This window comes from Squalius cephalus (genome assembly GCF_949319135.1).
Source record: "Squalius cephalus genome assembly, chromosome: 8".
NCBI lineage: Eukaryota > Metazoa > Chordata > Actinopteri > Cypriniformes > Leuciscidae > Squalius > Squalius cephalus.
The window spans coordinates 19,460,102-19,479,515 of record NC_137129.1 but is presented as its reverse complement, the minus strand read 5'-3'; the positions used below and the strand labels follow the sequence as shown (position 1 = coordinate 19,479,515).

Sequence of the window (19,414 nt, the reverse complement as noted above, 5' to 3'; positions counted from 1 at the left end):
TTACTTTTTTAAATTAAAATCAGTAAATTTCATCCTTCGGCCAGAAAAATAGACATATTGTATACTGTACATGTGCTTATCTCTCAGCAAAAACTAAAAGTTTGTTTTCCATCTTTTAGTTTAAAGCACACCTGTTCGCAACACAGCTCGTTGAACATACAGTACAATACTGAACTTCTGAAACTGTAGACAGAATAGTGTTTGTTTGTGTTGTGGTTAAGTCTGGATGCTAATGATGATACACAGATCCATTCAGTCATAGCTTGCCTTATTATAAATAAAACAAGGGTATTGGCCTATTAGCATCAAGAAATTAAAGCTTTAGCGTAAGTTCTGCCAACAAGTGACGCAACAAGAATTGTTGCGTCACTTATTACCTTCTCATCTATCCAATCATGTTCTAATACTAGAAGTATAAAGGACCTGTACTTACACTTGTCTGAGTTCGCAGATGCTGAACGCTTTCACTCACCATCCACCCCACCACCACCAAGATGGTTTCTTCCCTCCACCAACAAGATGGTTTCTTCCCTCCATCTTCTCTACCACCGCAGGATGGTCCCTTCCCCTCCAACCTCCCCACCACCACCAGGACGGTCCCTTCCAATACCTCACAGGGGGTCGGCTGCGCCCCTGCCTTCATCTTCAGGCAGGAAATGCTGAATCCGTACCCTCGGATTGCGAGTTACGGACGGGGCCTACGCCAAATACTTTATCGCATATATTGTTTGCTGGGTCATTAATAAATGCATGATTGTTACAATATCTTCTCCCGAGTCTTTCTGGTATCTGGTATTGAAAATCAGCTTTTTAAACCAGATAATGAAAAAACATGTTTATGTAATTATGTAATTTATTTGCACAATATTTAATTATCAGATTAATAAGGGACTGTTCGTTAATTATTTAAGGGGCCACCGGAGGAGTTTTGAGATCTGTTGTCAAAAAAGACATGACCCTCCCTTCGCCAGCAATATTTTTTTCTATGACCCTCCAAAATGATTGTGAAAAAAGGCATGACCCTCCCCGATAATTTATTGATTAGCCTAATTCTGTACTGGTTTGCGCTTGGCAAAGATGTTCAGATAGCCATTGTTTGTTTGTTTTTTAAACCATAAACTCTTGCTTTCTCATCTGGCTGTAACGATAGACCAAACCTACGATTCGGTTCGTATCACGATTTTTTATTTTAGATTTGAAAAAAAAATCATGTTTTCGGTGCTGATGCGGTGTGACTCGTTCAACATGTGGGTGGCGTTGCGAATAAAGCATCTAAAAGCTGTCACAAAGAACCGGCAAAAGTAATGATTATTAATATGTCATATATAGCTAGACATTTTAATTGTTTTTAATAAACAAGTGTTTTCTGTGTCTACTGCAAATATGAAGTTGACGATGCGTCGCGATCTTCTCAGAACGCGCCAGAGAGAAATGCACATTTCATAAGGAGAAAGCAGTCTGTTTTCCTTCGTTTTGAATTGTTCTGCATGTTTAAAAGACATTTCAAGCTTTCTATATATTTCTCAGGTCTATGAGGCAAGTAGCATACCTTACGCTGAGTTTCGGTTCATTTATGAGACAAGAGTCCAGTTCACTCGCCCGCGCCTCCGTGTCATGATTATCTATTTTCTACTATATTTAGACTACTTCTTATTTATTAAATCCAGATGAAACATTGATTAAAATTAAGATAAAATTAATAAAAAAACGAAATTCACTTTAAAGAAAGGCTTTGTGCTTTCTGTTTGAGGTCTCTGTGCAATTTTTAAAGTCGCTTCAGAGCCGTCATGTCTGTGCGTAATGGAGAACTGTCACGTCCGTAACATTTTTTTTTTTTTTACATAAATGCAAACACGAAAAATAAAATAAAAATAATATAAAATTTAATTTTCTGTGGAGGCCGATCTTTATTCATCCGGTGGGTATAGGGGAGCGCGGGGCACAACCTAACGCGGGGTTAGTTGTAACACGCTTGTTTTAAATACTTCCGCACATGCTTGGATGACGAAACTTTGTTTATTTACTAGTTGCCATATCAACACTATATAGAAAAAAAAAAACCCGCCAAAATTATTTTATTTTTGGAAGATATCCATACACATTTATTAAACCATAGCAAAAGTAAATTTCTTACTTAAGTTAATTTTTCATCTCTATTTTTTGTGTTTATTTAAAATAAGACAAATCTGATATTATTTTAATCTCCAAGATGTTATTTAACAGTTGAGATAGTTATTTAATGTTTCGCTAACTAGCAGAAGACACTAGCAGGGTTTAAATCCCAGTTGTGCAGGCGAGGGCATGTTGTAACACTGCGTTACAATGTGCCCCTATTAGAAATATGCTATTATATTCTATACTTTTATTAATTTTATTGAGAAAACGTGAGAAAAAGGTGAATAAAGACTGAGTGTCAATGTTTAGAAATTACTAATTATTTATTTGTTTTGAACTATGTTGTATAGCTGTGTTTTCATGTGTTCGTAGTCAAAACTCAAAAATGAGTTTCTATTTAATTATTAAAAATTGCCATTATTTTATATGAAAAAGTTTTTTAATTGTATTTTATTTAGAAAATATTTTAGTTTGTTTTGTATATATTTTTTATTAGATCAGATAACATTTTAAGCTGTTTTATGGTCACGTTACAATGTGCCCCTGCACATGTTACAATGTACCCCACCTATGGGGCATGTTGTCACATTTCACTTCCATTCTTTCGGGGTATATCAAGAAAAAAGTATATACTGTATTAATAAAACAAAAACACATAATTGTAGTAGACATGTGGGAAATTAATGTGGGAAAAAATAAATACTCTGAACCATAAGTAGATTTACACAAACTGAGAAAGTCAAAAAGCGTTAGGTTGTGCCCCGCTCTCCCCTATATATTTTGGTTTGCACAGTGTAATTTATAGAATTACTAAAAAATATTTTGCCACCTAAAAGTTAAAGAGTTTTTTGTGTCACGTCACATGTGTATTTCCCTCATATTAAATATAAAACGTGTGTAGACTGATATTTTTCTAATGTCTTGACTGCTTTCAGACGTTTCAAATAAATGCTTTTTCTGAGAATTTTTATTTTAAGTTTTGACTGCAAATGTCACGTCCATTCACTGGAATCGCCCAATTTTAACGAATTTATCCTCAACTAGTTTTTGTGGTGTAGCCTACAGGTCTATGTATTTTTTGTTAACTTAAATAATAGCCTATAGTGATTTAAAGATGTGGTAGCGCTGCGAAGATCGCGAGTCGTCAACTTCTTCTGTCTAGCCGACACTGACATAAAAAATAACTGTTTTATTAGTAAACAATTAAAATGTCTCCTGCTATATTGAACATATTTGCCTGTTCCTTACAAAACACTGACAGTGGGGTTTTTGGCTGTTTTTTTTTTTTTTTTTTTTTTGAGCAGCTGCGGACAAATTATTTCGACACACACACACACACACACACACACACACACACACACACACACACACACACACAATATTGATAAACAGGATTTTTTTGTTGCTTTTTTAATACAATAAAAATTTCATTTAATTTATTGTTTAATAAAATTATAAGCCTATTATTTTTAGTTTATTAACAGCAACAACAGCTGTAAAGATGAAGTTGACGATCGCCATCTCCGTAGTGAACACGCCTATAGAGAGAAATGCACATCATTACATAACCAGAGAGTAGCCTATTTCCTTTCGTTTTAAATTGTTAAAAAGACATTTCAAGCTTTCTTAAGATATATTTCATGTATGTGAGGCATATGCTGAGTTTCGTTAAGTTAGGATGAGATGCGCTCCTGTTTACGAGCAGTGCAAGTGACCACGCGGGCGCCTCTATGATTGTGTTGTCTGCTATATTTGGTATTTGGCAATTGGTTGATTAAAAAAAAAAAAAATTAAAATTAAGACACAATTTATACAAAACGAAATTCACTTAAAAAAATCGTTTTCTGCAAAACAAAACTTAATTAAGTGGTCAAAATCATGTCTGACCCGCTCCATGTCTCTCGATATTGCGTATACTCGTGTGTGCGGTTCACTTTTCATAATCAACATAGATGAAAAAATAACATTATTATATTTTAACAAAAATGAAACTAAATGAGCTTATTTAATGGTAACAACACAGTAGGCCTACAGACTCTGTATTTGTACAAATTGCTGCACATTCATTTTATTCTGAATTTTGCACACACAAGTTGAAAGGCATTTGTTTGTGCATGCATGTAAAACATATCTGCAACATTTATCAAGTTCACTGATAATTATGCGTGCATTTATTAATTATTATCTTAATGAATAATGTAACAAGGACGAAGCATGTAAACTGTTTGTTTAGAATTTGGATCGATTATCGCAAATAGATCCGAATGAAGAAACAAAACCATAGGCTATAGAAAATGGGTGGGCCCGGACCTAAATGCCCACCCGGGCCCAATGGTAGCGCCGCGGCTGGTGGTAGCCCTACATCTTACACATCGTAGAAACAAAATAAGAATGGAAACTAAAATATGCAGTATCGCCCAACAGCGCACATTCTATCAGCAGTTCTGGCGCCTCAGTCCCAATACTGTTAAACTCGACGTACGTTCACATCACATGTTAATGCAGCGGTAGAGTTACACTCACAGGACACTGTGCACTTAACAAAAGTTCAGTATTTGCTCGTGCTTTAAAGCTTTGCCGGGTAAACATTTCTTTGGCATTCTGTTCTGACATGATGCACTTTTTCTAAGCGCGACCTGAAGCGCACACTGTCAAACAGCGCCAAACTGGATTTTTGTTGGGTCAGACCCATCTGATATCGACGGGGGGCTGATAACGCGAGATCAACATGGAGCTAAATGGGAAAAAATAGCACAAAACAAGCCACTTTGAAATGTTGCTGTTTTAATGAATATAAAAGTTGGGTGACCCTCCCCCTAGACTAAAAAAAGTTGGATGACCCTCCCCTCAACAAAGAATAAAAAGACATGACCCTCCCCTATTTTCCTCCGGTGGCCCCTTCCATAAATACCGAACGGTCCCTAACTGGTAAATATTGAAAGTATAGTACTGCTAAGCTTTTGGTGAACTATAGTCTCAGTCGCCTCCCTCCTCACACATCTATCAGAAGTCATATCGTTCTGGGGGGAGCATGACTTATTAAAGTTTGAGAACCTCCATATTAAAGGAAAGCATCAACACTGTGCAAAGCTTGACATCCGTAGAGCCCTTAGTTTGCAGGTAACTGCTCAAATTGGTTTCACAAATGTGTCACATCAGCCTGGGAGGGAGAATGCTACAGCAGTCTTATGGGTAACAGTGAGTGCTGAAGCCGAATGATCCAGATCCTTTGTGTTTTCCCAGATTATAAGGAGGGGGAAATGATATCCTTAATACAAGCTGCCGCCCCATGGGCCTGACTGCTGATCTCATCTCTACAGACCCACGCGGGGAGTAACGCAGCACTCATGTGCTCTTCGTTCCTTCATTCTATCTTTCATTCATTTCTTTTCCTCTCTCTTTCCTCTGCTGTCACCCAAAGGGAGTATACGTGAGTTGATTTAATCTATATGTGAGCCGGGTGAAGATGCCCGAAAGGTTTCCAGTGACCCATGAGCCATAACAGAGAGAGATAGAGAGTTGGAGAGGAATGAGGAACAGAGAAAGTCAGATGGATACAGATTGCTGAATGAAAGGATGGATGAAAGAGAGGGCGACACCTGAATGTACACCACCAGTAAAGATTGGAATACTTCAGTTTTTTTTTTATTGTTTTTAAAAGAAGACTCTTCGTGCTCACCAAGTCTGCATTTATTTGATCAGAAATATGAAATATTATTAAAATGTATTATTCTTTTAATTTTTACTATTTTCTATTTTATTTTATTTGTATTTATTTATAAAGGGACCATGTACATGTACTATTGTACCATGTACTGTTTAAATAGGACCATGTAGTATTTAAAAGAATAATATCTGTAAATAAGCTGTTTACATTCATTTTATAATGTTTGGGCTTTGAGACATGAGGTAAGTTGAAAGTGTTGCATTCCTCCCTCCATCAAGGTGTCTCTCGTCATGCTTTGCAGACTTTGCTTTGGCGTTGCGCATTCATGTGTTTTAAAGGAGTGTGGCTTTAAAGGGAGCTCTGAAGGGAGGGTGGGATCTTTTCCCCTGTTATGTTTTTAAAGCTAGCTTGATATTGCTAGCCTCTACGAAACTGCACACCCTAGCTATAAATTGATCATAAGTGACAGCAGACATTTATAATGTTACAAAAGATTTGCATTTCAATTGCTGTTTATTGAACTATTTATCAAAGAATTCTGAAAAAAAAAAATGCAGTAGGGGGGAGCAGTAGCTGAAAGATGTGTACGTTGTGTTCCTTTTTTGTGTGTGTGTCCTTCAGCCTGATGAGCATTTGTACAAATTGTTTGGTCCGAAAGGTCCATCTTGTCATCGGTTCATTTAGCTTTTTGTGGCCGTTTTGTGTGAAAGGGCCTTTAGAAGGCAGCTGCCTACATTTTAGGACAGCTTTCATATTGGTGCACTTATAAAGCTTTAAACACCTCTCCATGTAGGCAGCTCACTAGGGTTTGGAACAGTTTATATAGCCTATTCCTCTGCTCTGAAATGCTCTACTCTGCTGCCACATAACCTTCTCTTGACAAAACAAATACAGCAATTTAGCTGCGTCTTTATGTGCATTTGCATCTGTCTGTGTTTCTTTACACAATTACACACAACATTCATTACACATTTACAAACATTTACAAATAACGAATACAGTGCCATAAATTACTGCAGGCAATTTTAACAAGCTAACTACAGTTGACTTACATGCCTTGCCACATCTCCAAAACACCTCAAATTTACCATATTCTCTGTTTATTCAACCACAACACGTCTGAAACAACTAGACACCACACTCAAAAAAGAAAAAAATATGAGACGGAGAGCGAAAGATAGAACCAGAGGGCAAAGATAATTTCTTCACATTGTCTGTGTAGGAACCCTGTGGCGCACTGTGTGTGTGTGTGTGTGTGTGTGTGTGTGTGTGTGTGTGTGTGTGTGTGTGTGTGTGTGTGTGTGTGTGTATTGATCGTGGCAGGGCTGTAATCTCATTAAGGCTGCTCTGATTTATGGAGAGAGGAGCGATACGGGTCAGGGTTGTGGAAACCACACTGGACCTCCTCTTTCAAACGGGTCCCACACAAAAGCGGGGGTTAATTGACTGTGCACTTACATACGTGCACACACACACACACACACAAACCCAACTTACTGGTCATTATGGCCTTTTTGGGGAGCAAATGAGGGACAAGTTATTAATCATAGCCTTTAACAAGGTGACAGTGTTCTGTGCACTAACCATCAGAGGAACAAGTGAGTCAATAACACACACTGCTGACAGAGCCAAGAGCTGAGGATAATAGACAAATATTTAGTGGTAGGAAACAGTATGTATACAGTATGTAGATTATAAAAGTATGTAGGAAAAAATCATATATGTGCATATATGTACAGTATATATATATATATATATATATATATATATATATATATATATATATATATATATATATATACTGTATATATATATATGAATGTGTGTGTGTGTGTGTGTGTGTGTGTGTGTGTGTATACACATACTATATACACACACTGATATCAGTGGGTCTAAATCATGGAAAACAGCCCGTTTATTTCAAAGGATCAAGAAAAGGCTAACACTTTTTTTTTTTTCAGTTTTTGTGTTACATTTAGTGCTTTTCCACCACTGTGCAAAACGATTACTACTGCCGAATCAAAAGATTCTTTACTGATCCAATGACACAGCCCAAAAAAAAAAAAAAAAAACACTTCTGTATAAAACATTTTGACAAAAAGATTGTGACATGTACATAAAGTCGATGTGCATGATGTGTTTGAGTGCATGGTATTTGTCTCACCTGGTACTCGCTGGGCCAAAAGGTGCTGACAGCCAGCTCCACCTGATGCCACTGCCGCCCCTGAGAGCCGGACACATTCCATACGGCATTTCCCCGTGAGCCACCGTTTACCCGCACATACACACTCAGGCCCCCGGGACTGTGTCCGTCACGGCTGTACAGAAAATAACTGAACTGCACACAGTGTGTGTCGTTCTCACTCAGCGGACGTAACATGAGCTGAGCCCGCTGTCCAGCACCATACTGAGAAGAGTTCACCATCATGTAGGAGCCTAGAGAGAGATAGTGAGAGAGAAATTATTTTCTTGGTCTACTTGGCACTGTTTATTTGGACTATTTATTTTGTTAAACTACATGAATTGCTGTTCAAAACCCATACTCTGTGTTCTCAGACAAAAAAGCAACAACAAAGACAAAACATTAATCAACCACTGCATGTCTACCGATCAGTACACAGAAGTGGAGTGCCATTCCTGAATTATTCAGTGTTTCTGAATGAAATGGTTGAGTGAATGATACAATGACTCACTCATTAATTCACTTTTTGCCACTTACTGACATGCAATGGCCGAAAGAGTCACTGACAAATCCCCACCACTAATGCACACATAAAAATTACACTTCGACTTTTGTGTTGGGCAACTGGGATGGAGCTCTTGCTAAGCATAAATTTAGAAACAGTGAGTATAACAGTTCACTGTGGGTAATGTAGTTTAAAGCAGGTGTAATCAGTGCAGTGATGATGGCAGCTCTGCTCCGGTACTCCACCATTATTAATCACGCTGACACAGTTATTAAACCTCTAATGTCTGCCATAAGGGTACCACACAAAATACATCACATACAGTGAGACACAGTTTTAAAACTGACCGCAACAAGAAACCCCAACAAATATTACAAAGACATTAACAAACACAAAATATTAAGTGTTGAGTCTCAATGACGTGAAGTCATTTTGATTGCTCAAAGTTTTGAAGACATTATCTGCTGTCTTTCTTTTATTCTCTGTAATTTTTGCCCCAGATTTTTACATTTTATGGAAGAAAATGTGAGTAGTGTTGGTGCAAAACTATTCTAGTCTCTAGATATGACTCAGGTCCCTCCTTTAATGTAAATCTATGGGATTTATTTCACTAGATCAAGGTCAAGGTCAAGGTCAAGGTCAAGGTAAACTTTATTATCCACAAGTAGGAAATTCATGTGGTCACCATTACACGCTCCATTGTTAAAATAGCCTGCTGCAAACCAATAAAAAACATAATACAAAAAACATTAAATACAAAAACATTAAAACATAAGAGAACAAGGACAAGACAAACAAAACTATAAACATTGAAGAAAACATGACAAGCATGTATGAATAAATAAACTAGCTGAGTGCTAGCTGATTGTTGTACAATCTAATTGCTGTAGGCACAAAAGAATTGCTGTACCTTGTGGTCCTAATTTTCCTTTGCAGTAGTCTGCCACTTGACCTATTGCTTCTTAAGAAATTCTGATGAAGAGGGTGGGTTGAATCATTTAGAATTTGTTCTATCTTTTTAAGACTAAGGTGATTGTACAAATGGGCTACAGATACCTGATCAACTCCAATGATCTTACTGGCTGTTTTAACTAATCGTTGCAGTTTATTCTGGTCCTTAATATACATGTTACCAAAGGCACAAATAAGGCCAAATGATAAGACACTCTGCAAGAGAGCTTTGTAAAACATCTGAAGAATAAAGCTGTCTATTCTAAAATGGTTAAGTTTCCTTAGAAAAAACATCCTCTTCTGCAGCCTTTTGGACTTATTTTGTGCAAATTAATTAAAAGTCAGTTTATTATCTATTTCAACACCCAAATATGTGTATGTTGTGACCCGCTCTACCACTACACCATTTATATTTGAGGGTGGAACTATAATTCCCTTTTTATTAAAATCTATGGTCATCTCCTTTGTTTTCTTCACATTAACCACAAGGAAATTATCTGTACACCAATTAATAAAACCCTGCACCTCCCTCTCAAAGCCCTCTAGGGATGCAGTATTGGACTGTACAAAACCCACTAACGCTGTATCATCAGCATATTTAAAAAAGGTGTGGTTTGAGGTGGTTGCTTGGCAGTTGTTGGTGTATAAGGTGTATAGAATAGGGGACAGAACGCACCTGTGTTTATGGCTTTTAACGGCTTTTTTTAAATTCAAGACACATGAATTGAATTTGACTTGTTGACTACGGTTCGTCAGAAAGTCAAAAATCCACAAAACTAGTCTTGGGTTAACCCCAAGGTGAACCAATTTTTTTACCATCAGGTGGGGTTGGATTGTGTTGAAGGCACTGCTGAAATCTATGAACACAATCTTGACAAGACTCTTTGCCTGTTCCAAGTGCTCATATATGTTATTTGTCAGAGTCAGCAGTGCATCTTCAACCCCTCTCTCCACACGATATGCAAATTGGTTTGTATGTATCATTCAGATGTATCATTCTCCATGTGAAAGTCTGATTGTCTAAAATAGTAACAGCTTACTTCTCAACAGGTCGCATTGTTTAAGGTTTCATTTATGTCTGTAGATAAAATGGTGTATGATGACAGATTGAAGAATAATACTTAATTTAGCATGAACAATAACAGATTTAATGATTTTCCTTAGATGTGACGCTTTTCTGAAGCTTGATATGTTGTTTTCAGGGCTGGAGTTCTGCTAAATTACAGTTTTCAATCATCAAAACAGGTGGCAGCCATTAAGGGTAAATTTGAGTCTCTTGCTTTCTGCATTGTTTTCACAATTCATAAAAAAATAAATCCAAAGCTGTTTTAACATCTGTCAGGCTCCTGCTATAAACTGAAGAACATGCATCCATTTAGAACTGCACAGAACCCACAGAGATTCAATGAGCAACAGTAGAAGAAAAGACAAGTGGATGTCTGAAAATGAAAATGAAAATGAAAATGAAAATGAAAATAAGGATCCCAGTCATTTCTGAGACAAAATAAGGCTGATGTTAGAGGTTGCTGTGGTCAGTGTCAATTTTAGCACACCCGCCTCCCAAACTGGTTGGTGCTGGTTCAAATCTTGCTGAGATTGGTGTGAGTGCGAGTCCGACATTGCTGTTGTGACCCGGATGGAGCTGTATACTTCACTCCCCTTGCTTCAAAAACTACGCTAGAAATCTTTAGCATACTTTTTAGCACCCACCTCCCATGCCATTTAAAGCTGGTTCAAATCCCCCTGGAGTATGGAGTGGTGCGAGTAGGACATTGGTGACATGACCCGGATGGGGGTAAGCTTAACAGAGGTCATCTAGTAAGAGCTGTATAGGCAAAACGTCACTCCTCTGGCCTCAAGAGGCAGACTACGTACATGTTAGTATGCCGTCTCCCATGTCGGTTGACATAGGTTTGAATCCCGCTCAGAGTGGTGCAAGTAGGACGTTGGTCCCCTGACCCGGATGGGGCTGAGGGAAATGGAGGCCTGCTAGTAAGAACTTTATAGGTAAACTTCAATAGCCTGGTCTCAAGAGGTGTACTAGAAGTCTTTAGCATACTTGTCAGTGCCCACCTCTTTTAGTCACTTTGTTCTGAAGATGAATTATTATTATTATTATTATTATTATTTTTACTTCAGTAGCAGGTGTAGGTGGGGGTTTCTCTCATATTAAAAATAATAGACAATAACTGCACCTGTTTCTGAATAATGATTTATCTAAATAGTGTAGACTACTTAGATAAAGCAATATTCAGAAAAAAGGTGCAACGAATGAAGCGAATAAAAAAACACAAGAGCTAAACTTGTAAATACAATCATTTTAAATAGGCCTATACAATTTAATAATATAGTTGTATTTATATAAATGGGGTGTTTGTCAAATGAAGGTAGGCCGTCGTTATTAAACATGATGCTTAATCATTTTTAATTTAGATAAAAAATAATACAATAAAAACTAACTGTGTATACAGTTTATTAACATGTACTGTAATTTTATTTCAAACTAATGAGGGAAATAAAGTTTTTAATCCAAGGAGCTCTAAAAGAATTTAGAATAGTAATCATTATTTCTGTAACTGAAAGTATACGGCTCCCACAATCCTGTGTTGACGCCTCTGTATAACATTTCAAAATGTTAAATTCACAAATAATATGTTTAGGTTACCATTTTTGCCATAAGATTAGGTTAGCTTCTGGCCCTTTTTCAGGAGTAAAAAAAATATACTTATAATGGCACATATGGTTCAATAATTGCATCTATTGTGAATAACTTAAGTCGAAGGTCAACAGCTGCCCTCCATCTGCATTTGAAATTTAAAGCGTGTTGTTTCTTCCGCTTGACTGTTTCAAACAACAACCTGCTGAAGAACAAGTTTGCAGCTCCATCGTCCGGAAGAGAACATGAGCGTTTGTTTTCAGGCTAACTGTCAGGTTTGTATGCATGAGCGCTCTCATGGAACGGACTTTCGAACCATGGCTTAAAGAGAACAGAGGATAAAAGAAGCTTCTTAAATCAAAAGTCCATCTGACAGTCTTTATGCAGATCAGGGCCTGAATGTGCATCAGTGCCTGCGGTAAATTGCTATGACAGTCACAAATGAAAAAAGTGCTGTATCCTGGGAGAACTCAGCATCAGAAAGAAACGTTTAAATATACTGGCAATTTTAGCACTTTTGAATGCAGCATTCTGAAAGGAAATGAGATTCAAAACTTAAATAGTTTCCACTAACTTGGCAGATAATGGGGTGGGTGATATGAGTCGCTCAAATAAACTTACCAATCTAATATGGTTTTCATACTTAAAGTCATGAAACCAATATATTTATTTATTTTCTTAATAAACAAAACAATCAATCAAACAAATAAGTGTTATTTTAGTATTATTTATATCCTACTATAGTTTATGCACACACACACACACACAAACATATATATATATATATATATATATATATATATATATATATGTGTGTGTGTGTGTGTGTGTGTGTGTGTGTGTGTGTGTGTGTATGTATGTGTGTGTGTTAACATTAGTGAATGTATTAACTAACATGAACTAACAATGAGAAATTTGTTACAGAATTGATTAATCTTCATTAAATTTAGTGAACCCATTTGTACCCAAATTTTTCTGATGGTTTCATGCATATCGTGTTAATAGTGTCCTATGTGAACATGTTCTGCATTTATTTTCCCCAGGTTTTTTTTTTCCTTACTTTTTTTCTTGAAAATCTTATTTGAATGTGCGGCAACTATAGTTGTCGGTAGGCAAATATGTTGTATGCACCCCCTTAGTGTCAAATATGAATAGAAGGATAACATTTGGCATCTATCTCAAAATAACTGCTTTCAACAGATCAATCTTTATTCATAAACAAATATATTATGTATAAAAGTCAAAGAACATTTGATGCGAACCCAAAAAAGCTGCATCTAGCTTATAATTTCTTGAATATGAAAACACAACAAACAATACATCCATTTGCCTTAACCCTTGTGTGCTGTTTGGGGTCTTTTTGACCCACATTTCTAACTTTCATTCATGGGGATAACATGGATAATTTGACATGGTTTAGTGTAAGATTGTTGCCCATCTTTTGGAAAATGCAGTTTTAAAAGTAACAAATTATCACTTTAACCAGTAGATGGCTGCAGAGCTCCACTATTTACTATTTGACTAACTGAAAGACATCTTTTCACAATTTTTTTTTATTTTTTTTTTTTTTCAGTTGTATTCATATCTACATATTATGAAATCACAACTATAATAATAAAAGTTACTTTTTGTCAAAGTTTAGGCATTTTTTGTACTGAAAAAAAAAATCTGTTTTTCAATAATGTTATATTATGATTAGAATCAAATGAATTTTGTAACATCCTGATCAGGTGTAACATTATTGAAAAACAGATTTTTTTCAGTACAAAAACTGCTAAACTTTGACAAAATGTGGGTCTTTTATGTGAATTTTGAAAAAAACAAACAAAAAAAAACTTTTTTTTTCTTTCTTTTTTTTATAAAAACCTATTCAAAAATTAATATTTTTTAAAATAATAATCTATTTATATACATTTTGTGGAGTAAAAATGTCCAAATGTGGAGTAAAAACATTAAGAAACTGAGTAAAATGACATTTGTTAAAAAAAAAAAAAAATAATTAAAGCTGCAAGCAGCATTTATCGGGGTTCAAGCAATTAAGGCCTTTAAGGCCTTTAAGCACAAAAGCATCAAAAGTTATTAGGTTTTATTTAGCAAGTATGTAACCACTTTCATAATATATGGAAAAGACCATTTACAGCCAATACAGGCAATGTACCATAGGAAATATATGGTTTTAAAGCTTTTTTTACAGTTATAGCGCCACCTATGGTCCGATCTCCATAAAAGTGTTTACTGTGACCTCAAGTTGAACCCATACACATGTATACTGAGTTTGGTGAAGATATCTCATTTACTTCTTGAGTTATAGCCATTTTAGTAAAATAGGCTCCTCCAACAACAATTTACCACATTCTAGTATTATTTACTATGATTCTAGCATGATTTACCAGAGTTTACCATGATTTTATCTTAGTTTACCTAGATTTACCATGTTCTAACATTATTTACCATGATATACCACATTCTCACATGATTAACCTTGATAAACCAATATCCAGTATTATTTAATATGATTTACCATGTTTCCTGCATGATTTACCATGATTTACCACATTACTAGCAATTATGTGAAGTGTCAGTGTAAATGAAGTGATAAACACTGACACACTATGATTGTGTTATAATAGTTACTGTTATATAAGTGATTTTTTTTAGAGTGTGTCCAAGTATGAATGCAAAAGCACATGTAGAATGGCCAGCAGAGGGCACTAGAAGACCACTTATTGGCTCACTTTCACTTTAAACCTCATGATCTTCACCAGTTTGCTGCACTAAAGCAAACATGTGTTTCCATGTTAACTCAATAATGTATGCTTACACACACACACACACACACACACACACACACACACACACACACACACGCACACACACACGCACACACACACACAAAGACAAATGTTGTTGTTGTTTTTTCAATCATTAACATCATAGATGGAAATACAATGTTCTAGCATTATTTACCATGATATAATACATTCTAGCATGATTTACCATAGTTTATCATGATTTACCATGGTTTACTATGATTTACCCTGTTCTAGCATAGTTTACCATGATTTTATCTTAGTTTACCTAGATTTAACATGTTCTAACATGATTTACCATGATATACCACATCTAACATGATTAACCTTGATAAACCACAATCCAGAATTATTTACTATGATTTACCATGTTTCTAGCATGATTTATCACATTACTAGCAATTATGTGAAGTGTCAGTGCAAATGAAGTGAAAAACACGGACAAACTATGATTGTGTTATAATAGTTAGTTATATAAGTGATTTTTTTAGTGTGTGTCCAAGTATGAATGCAAAAACACATGTAGAATGGCCAGCAGAGGGCACTAGAAGACCACTTATTAGCTCACTTTCACTTTAAACCTCATGATTTTCACCAGTTTGCTGCACTAAAGCAAACCAGTGTTTCCATGTTAACACAATAATGCATACTTACACACACACACACACACACACACACACACACACACACACACACACACACACACACACACACACACACACACACAAATGTTTCAGTGATATTAGTGTCACATTCACCTTCATCACATTCACCTTCTGTCTTCATCACATTCACCATCTGTCGTCATCACCTGCACCTGCTCCTCATCACCCTCATCATCATCATCACCTGCTCCTCATCATCATAACCGTCACCTGTTGTCCTTGTCTTGATCTGTGTATTTAAGTTCCCCTCTCACCCATTATCATTGTAGGTTATTGTTTGTGCACTAGCACTCTGTTATGTTTGTTTTCATGTTGGAAAATAAAATCTGTTATATTTGTACCACACACACACACACACACACACACACACACACACACACACACACACACACACACACACACACACACAAATGTTGTTGTTGTTTTTTCAATCATTGACATCATAGATGGGAAAGACCATGTTCTAGCATGATTTACCATGATATAACACATTCTAGCATGATTTACCATAGTTTATCATGATTTACCATGGCTGATACCAATACCAATATGACAAAATTACTATTTTAAACAGCAGGGGACAGTAAAAAACCACTTATTGGCTTAATATGCCATTATATTCATATCATTTTCACTTATTTAACTGTTATAGAGGCAAATTTTGTCAGATCTGTCTGAAAATTTTCATGCATGTTCAGAGTGATATTTAACATGTTCTGACTTGTTTTTAAGAAGGTTTGAACATTCATTAAAGAGATATAGGCTTTCGGGGACAATTGGTAAAGGCCATATTTTGAAGTAAACCTATTATAGCAATCCAAATGAAGTAGTTCAACTTTTTCTGACAATTATTGTTCTAGTGAGTCCAGAGAATTGTATTGCACTAGTTTTGAACATTATGATATGAAAATTATATGATCAGAGATGGAAAAGACCATTTACAGCCAATACAGGCAGTTTACCATAGGAAATATATAGTTTTAAAGCCTTTTAACAGTTATAGCGCCAACTATGGTCCGATCTCCATGAAATTTTGCATGCTTGTTAATGATGTTATGTCACATAAGTTCACCAATTTTTGTGAAGTTCTGGGTTTTTATTTAGGATTTATAGGCTTTTTAATGTATTTTGCCACGCCCCTTTTCTAAATGACCCTATTACAGCCATCTACATGCAAAAGTTCAACTTTTTTTGATAATTATTGATCTAGAGAGGCCAGAGAATTGTCCTAGACTGGTCTGGTTCCGATCGGGTGAAAAACCAGGGACTAGTTCGCAAAAGTAGGTTTTTAACATATTCATGAATATTTAATGAACGGTTTGATTGACAGCAATGGTTTTAGAGGCAAAGTTGTTCAGCATGAGCAGATCTATCAAATGATATGCATTTTGTGACGATAAGTGTAACACCACGTGATTACAGAGCCATAAAACTCGTTAGCGCCAACTAGTGGCCGATTTCTTTTAAAATTCTTACAGACCTCCAGGGCCATGAGTCGAACATGCCCATCGAGTTTCGTTCCGATCGGCCTCCGTTAACCTTGTCTAATAGGTGCTCAACTTTATTGGCCAATGGCGGCCATGTTTTTTGAGATACACCAATGTCCTCATAGACATACATGGCACCTTGGACCAAGACACTGCATACCAATTTTCAAGTCAATCGGACTAACGGTCAGGTGGTTATAGCCTGTTTTATGTTTTTTTCATGTTATAGCGCCACCATGTGGCCGATCGCCGCGATTTTTTTACTGTGACCTCAGACTGACCTCTTACACATGTGTACCAAGTTTGGTGAAGTTTACTGAATTACTTCTGGAGTTATAGCCATTTTAGTAAAATAGGCTCCTCCCACAACGTTAATTTTGCACCCCCTAGCGACCCTGAATCGAAATTTCAACTTTTTTTCGATAATTATTGATCTTCAGACTCCAGAGAACAATTCAAAATGGCGGAAAATCTATCATGGCGGAAATAAAATCGGAGATATACGTTTTGTTCGTCAGGCGGCCAGCTTTCCAATGATATAAGACACTTGAGTCTATGACTTACGGTCTAGGAGTTATGAGCAGTTTCGCGCTTTTGGTTGCTATAGCGCCACCTATGGGCCAATCGGGGTCATAATTTGATAACCTCTCCTCGATTTTTGTACTACCATATGGCAAAGTTTCAATGCTCTAGCCCTTACGGTTTGGGCTGCACGATGCGTTTTACGGCAGAAGAATAATAATAATAATAATTAAAGCTGCAAGCAGCATTTATCGGGGTTCAAGCAATTAAGGCCTTTAAGGCCTTAAAGCACAAAAGCATAAAAAGTTATTAAGTTTTATTTAGCAAGCATGTAACCACTGACATCATAGATGGAAAAGATCATGTTCTAGCATGATTTACCATGATATACCACATTCTAAAATGATTTACCATAGTTCATCATGATTTATCATGGTTTACCATGATTTACCCTGTTCTAGCATAGTTTACCATGATTTACCATGTTCTAGCATGATATACCACGTTCTAGAATGATTTACTAGGATTCTTACATGATTTACCTTGATACACCACATTCTACTATTATTTACTATGACTTACCATGTTTCTAGCGTGATTTACCATGATTTACCACATTACTAGCAATTATGTGAAGTGTCAGTGCAAATGAAGTGATAAACACTGACAAAATATGATTGTGTTATAATAGTTATTGTTATACAAGTGATTTTTTTATTGTCTACTCTAAATATGAATGAATCCAAAAGCACATGTGAAAAGACTTCATTAATAAGTAGAATGGCCAGTAGAAGCCAGTAGAAGACCACTTATTGGCTCACTTTCACTTTAAACTTCATGATTTGCACCAGTTTTCTGCACTAAATCAAACCAGTCTTTCCATGTTAACTCAATAATGCATGCTTACACACACACACACACACACACACACACACACACACACACACACACACACACACAAATATGTTTTTTGGATATGTTAGTGAGAAAATATATTTAATTGTATAAAAATAGGCATTTCTTTGTGATCTAATAATATAAAACTATGTTACCAGTATAGGGCTGTAAAGATTCCTCGATTATAGTCAAGTACTCGATTTAAAAAAATCCTTGATTGCAATTTACCCCTCGAGTAATTGGCAAAATACTGAAAGTGGTGCATTCCACAGACGAGAATCCAACAACCGCAGAATTACAGTTTTCTAGGACAACGCGATATTTAAATCAGGGCTCCAGACTAACTTTTTTTACTAGGAGCGCTGTAGCCCCTGACTGAAAATTTTAGGAGCACAAGCAGAAAATTTAGGGGCACACCTTAAATCAACTTGCAATGCAATTATTCAAATTTCCCCCGAAATAACTACTGACAAATTATTTAATAATAAATAGACTTAATGTACAGATATTACAATGTGCAGTTTTATTTTAAGTTCACAGGCACCAGACTAACATCTGAGGGCAGCGGCACCGCAGACACTGAGTTTTACAAAAAAATATCTGGTAGCACTGGGGCTGACAATAAAGCACTAAGCTTAGTTTAGGGTGTAGATGCAATTAACTTTAATTATTATCATTCATAATGTCTTAATATTAATTAAAAAGCAAACCGAGTGAAATAAATTATATTAGGGAGTGAAAATAGCCAATAAGCATCCTACTGTTTACAATGGTAATTTATTTATTTTATTATTTTTAAATAAGTGTATAAATAAGAGTTTAAATAAGACCATTTTTGAAGGATGAACAAAAAAAATGTGTCGGTCATCACATTAAAAATAACATTTATATATGATAGTTTTGAAGTGCTGGAAAAAGATGAGTAGCCTAAAAGTTAGTACTTGTAAGCGTTTGACT

The 19,414-nt window shown here is 36.0% G+C and overlaps 1 protein-coding gene across 4 annotated transcripts in view; it reads right to left on the bottom strand.

The window, feature by feature from the left end:
• ptprua (protein tyrosine phosphatase receptor type Ua) overlaps nt 1-19,414 on the bottom strand; it is a 582,203-nt gene that overhangs the window by 376,474 nt on the left and 186,315 nt on the right. For all 4 annotated transcript variants that reach the window (XM_079878073.1, XM_079878074.1, XM_079878075.1 and 1 more), the window contains exon 3: nt 7,947-8,218. In XM_079878073.1, coding sequence (XP_079734199.1) covers nt 7,947-8,218 — 272 coding nt within the window. The remainder of the gene's footprint in view (nt 1-7,946; nt 8,219-19,414) is intronic.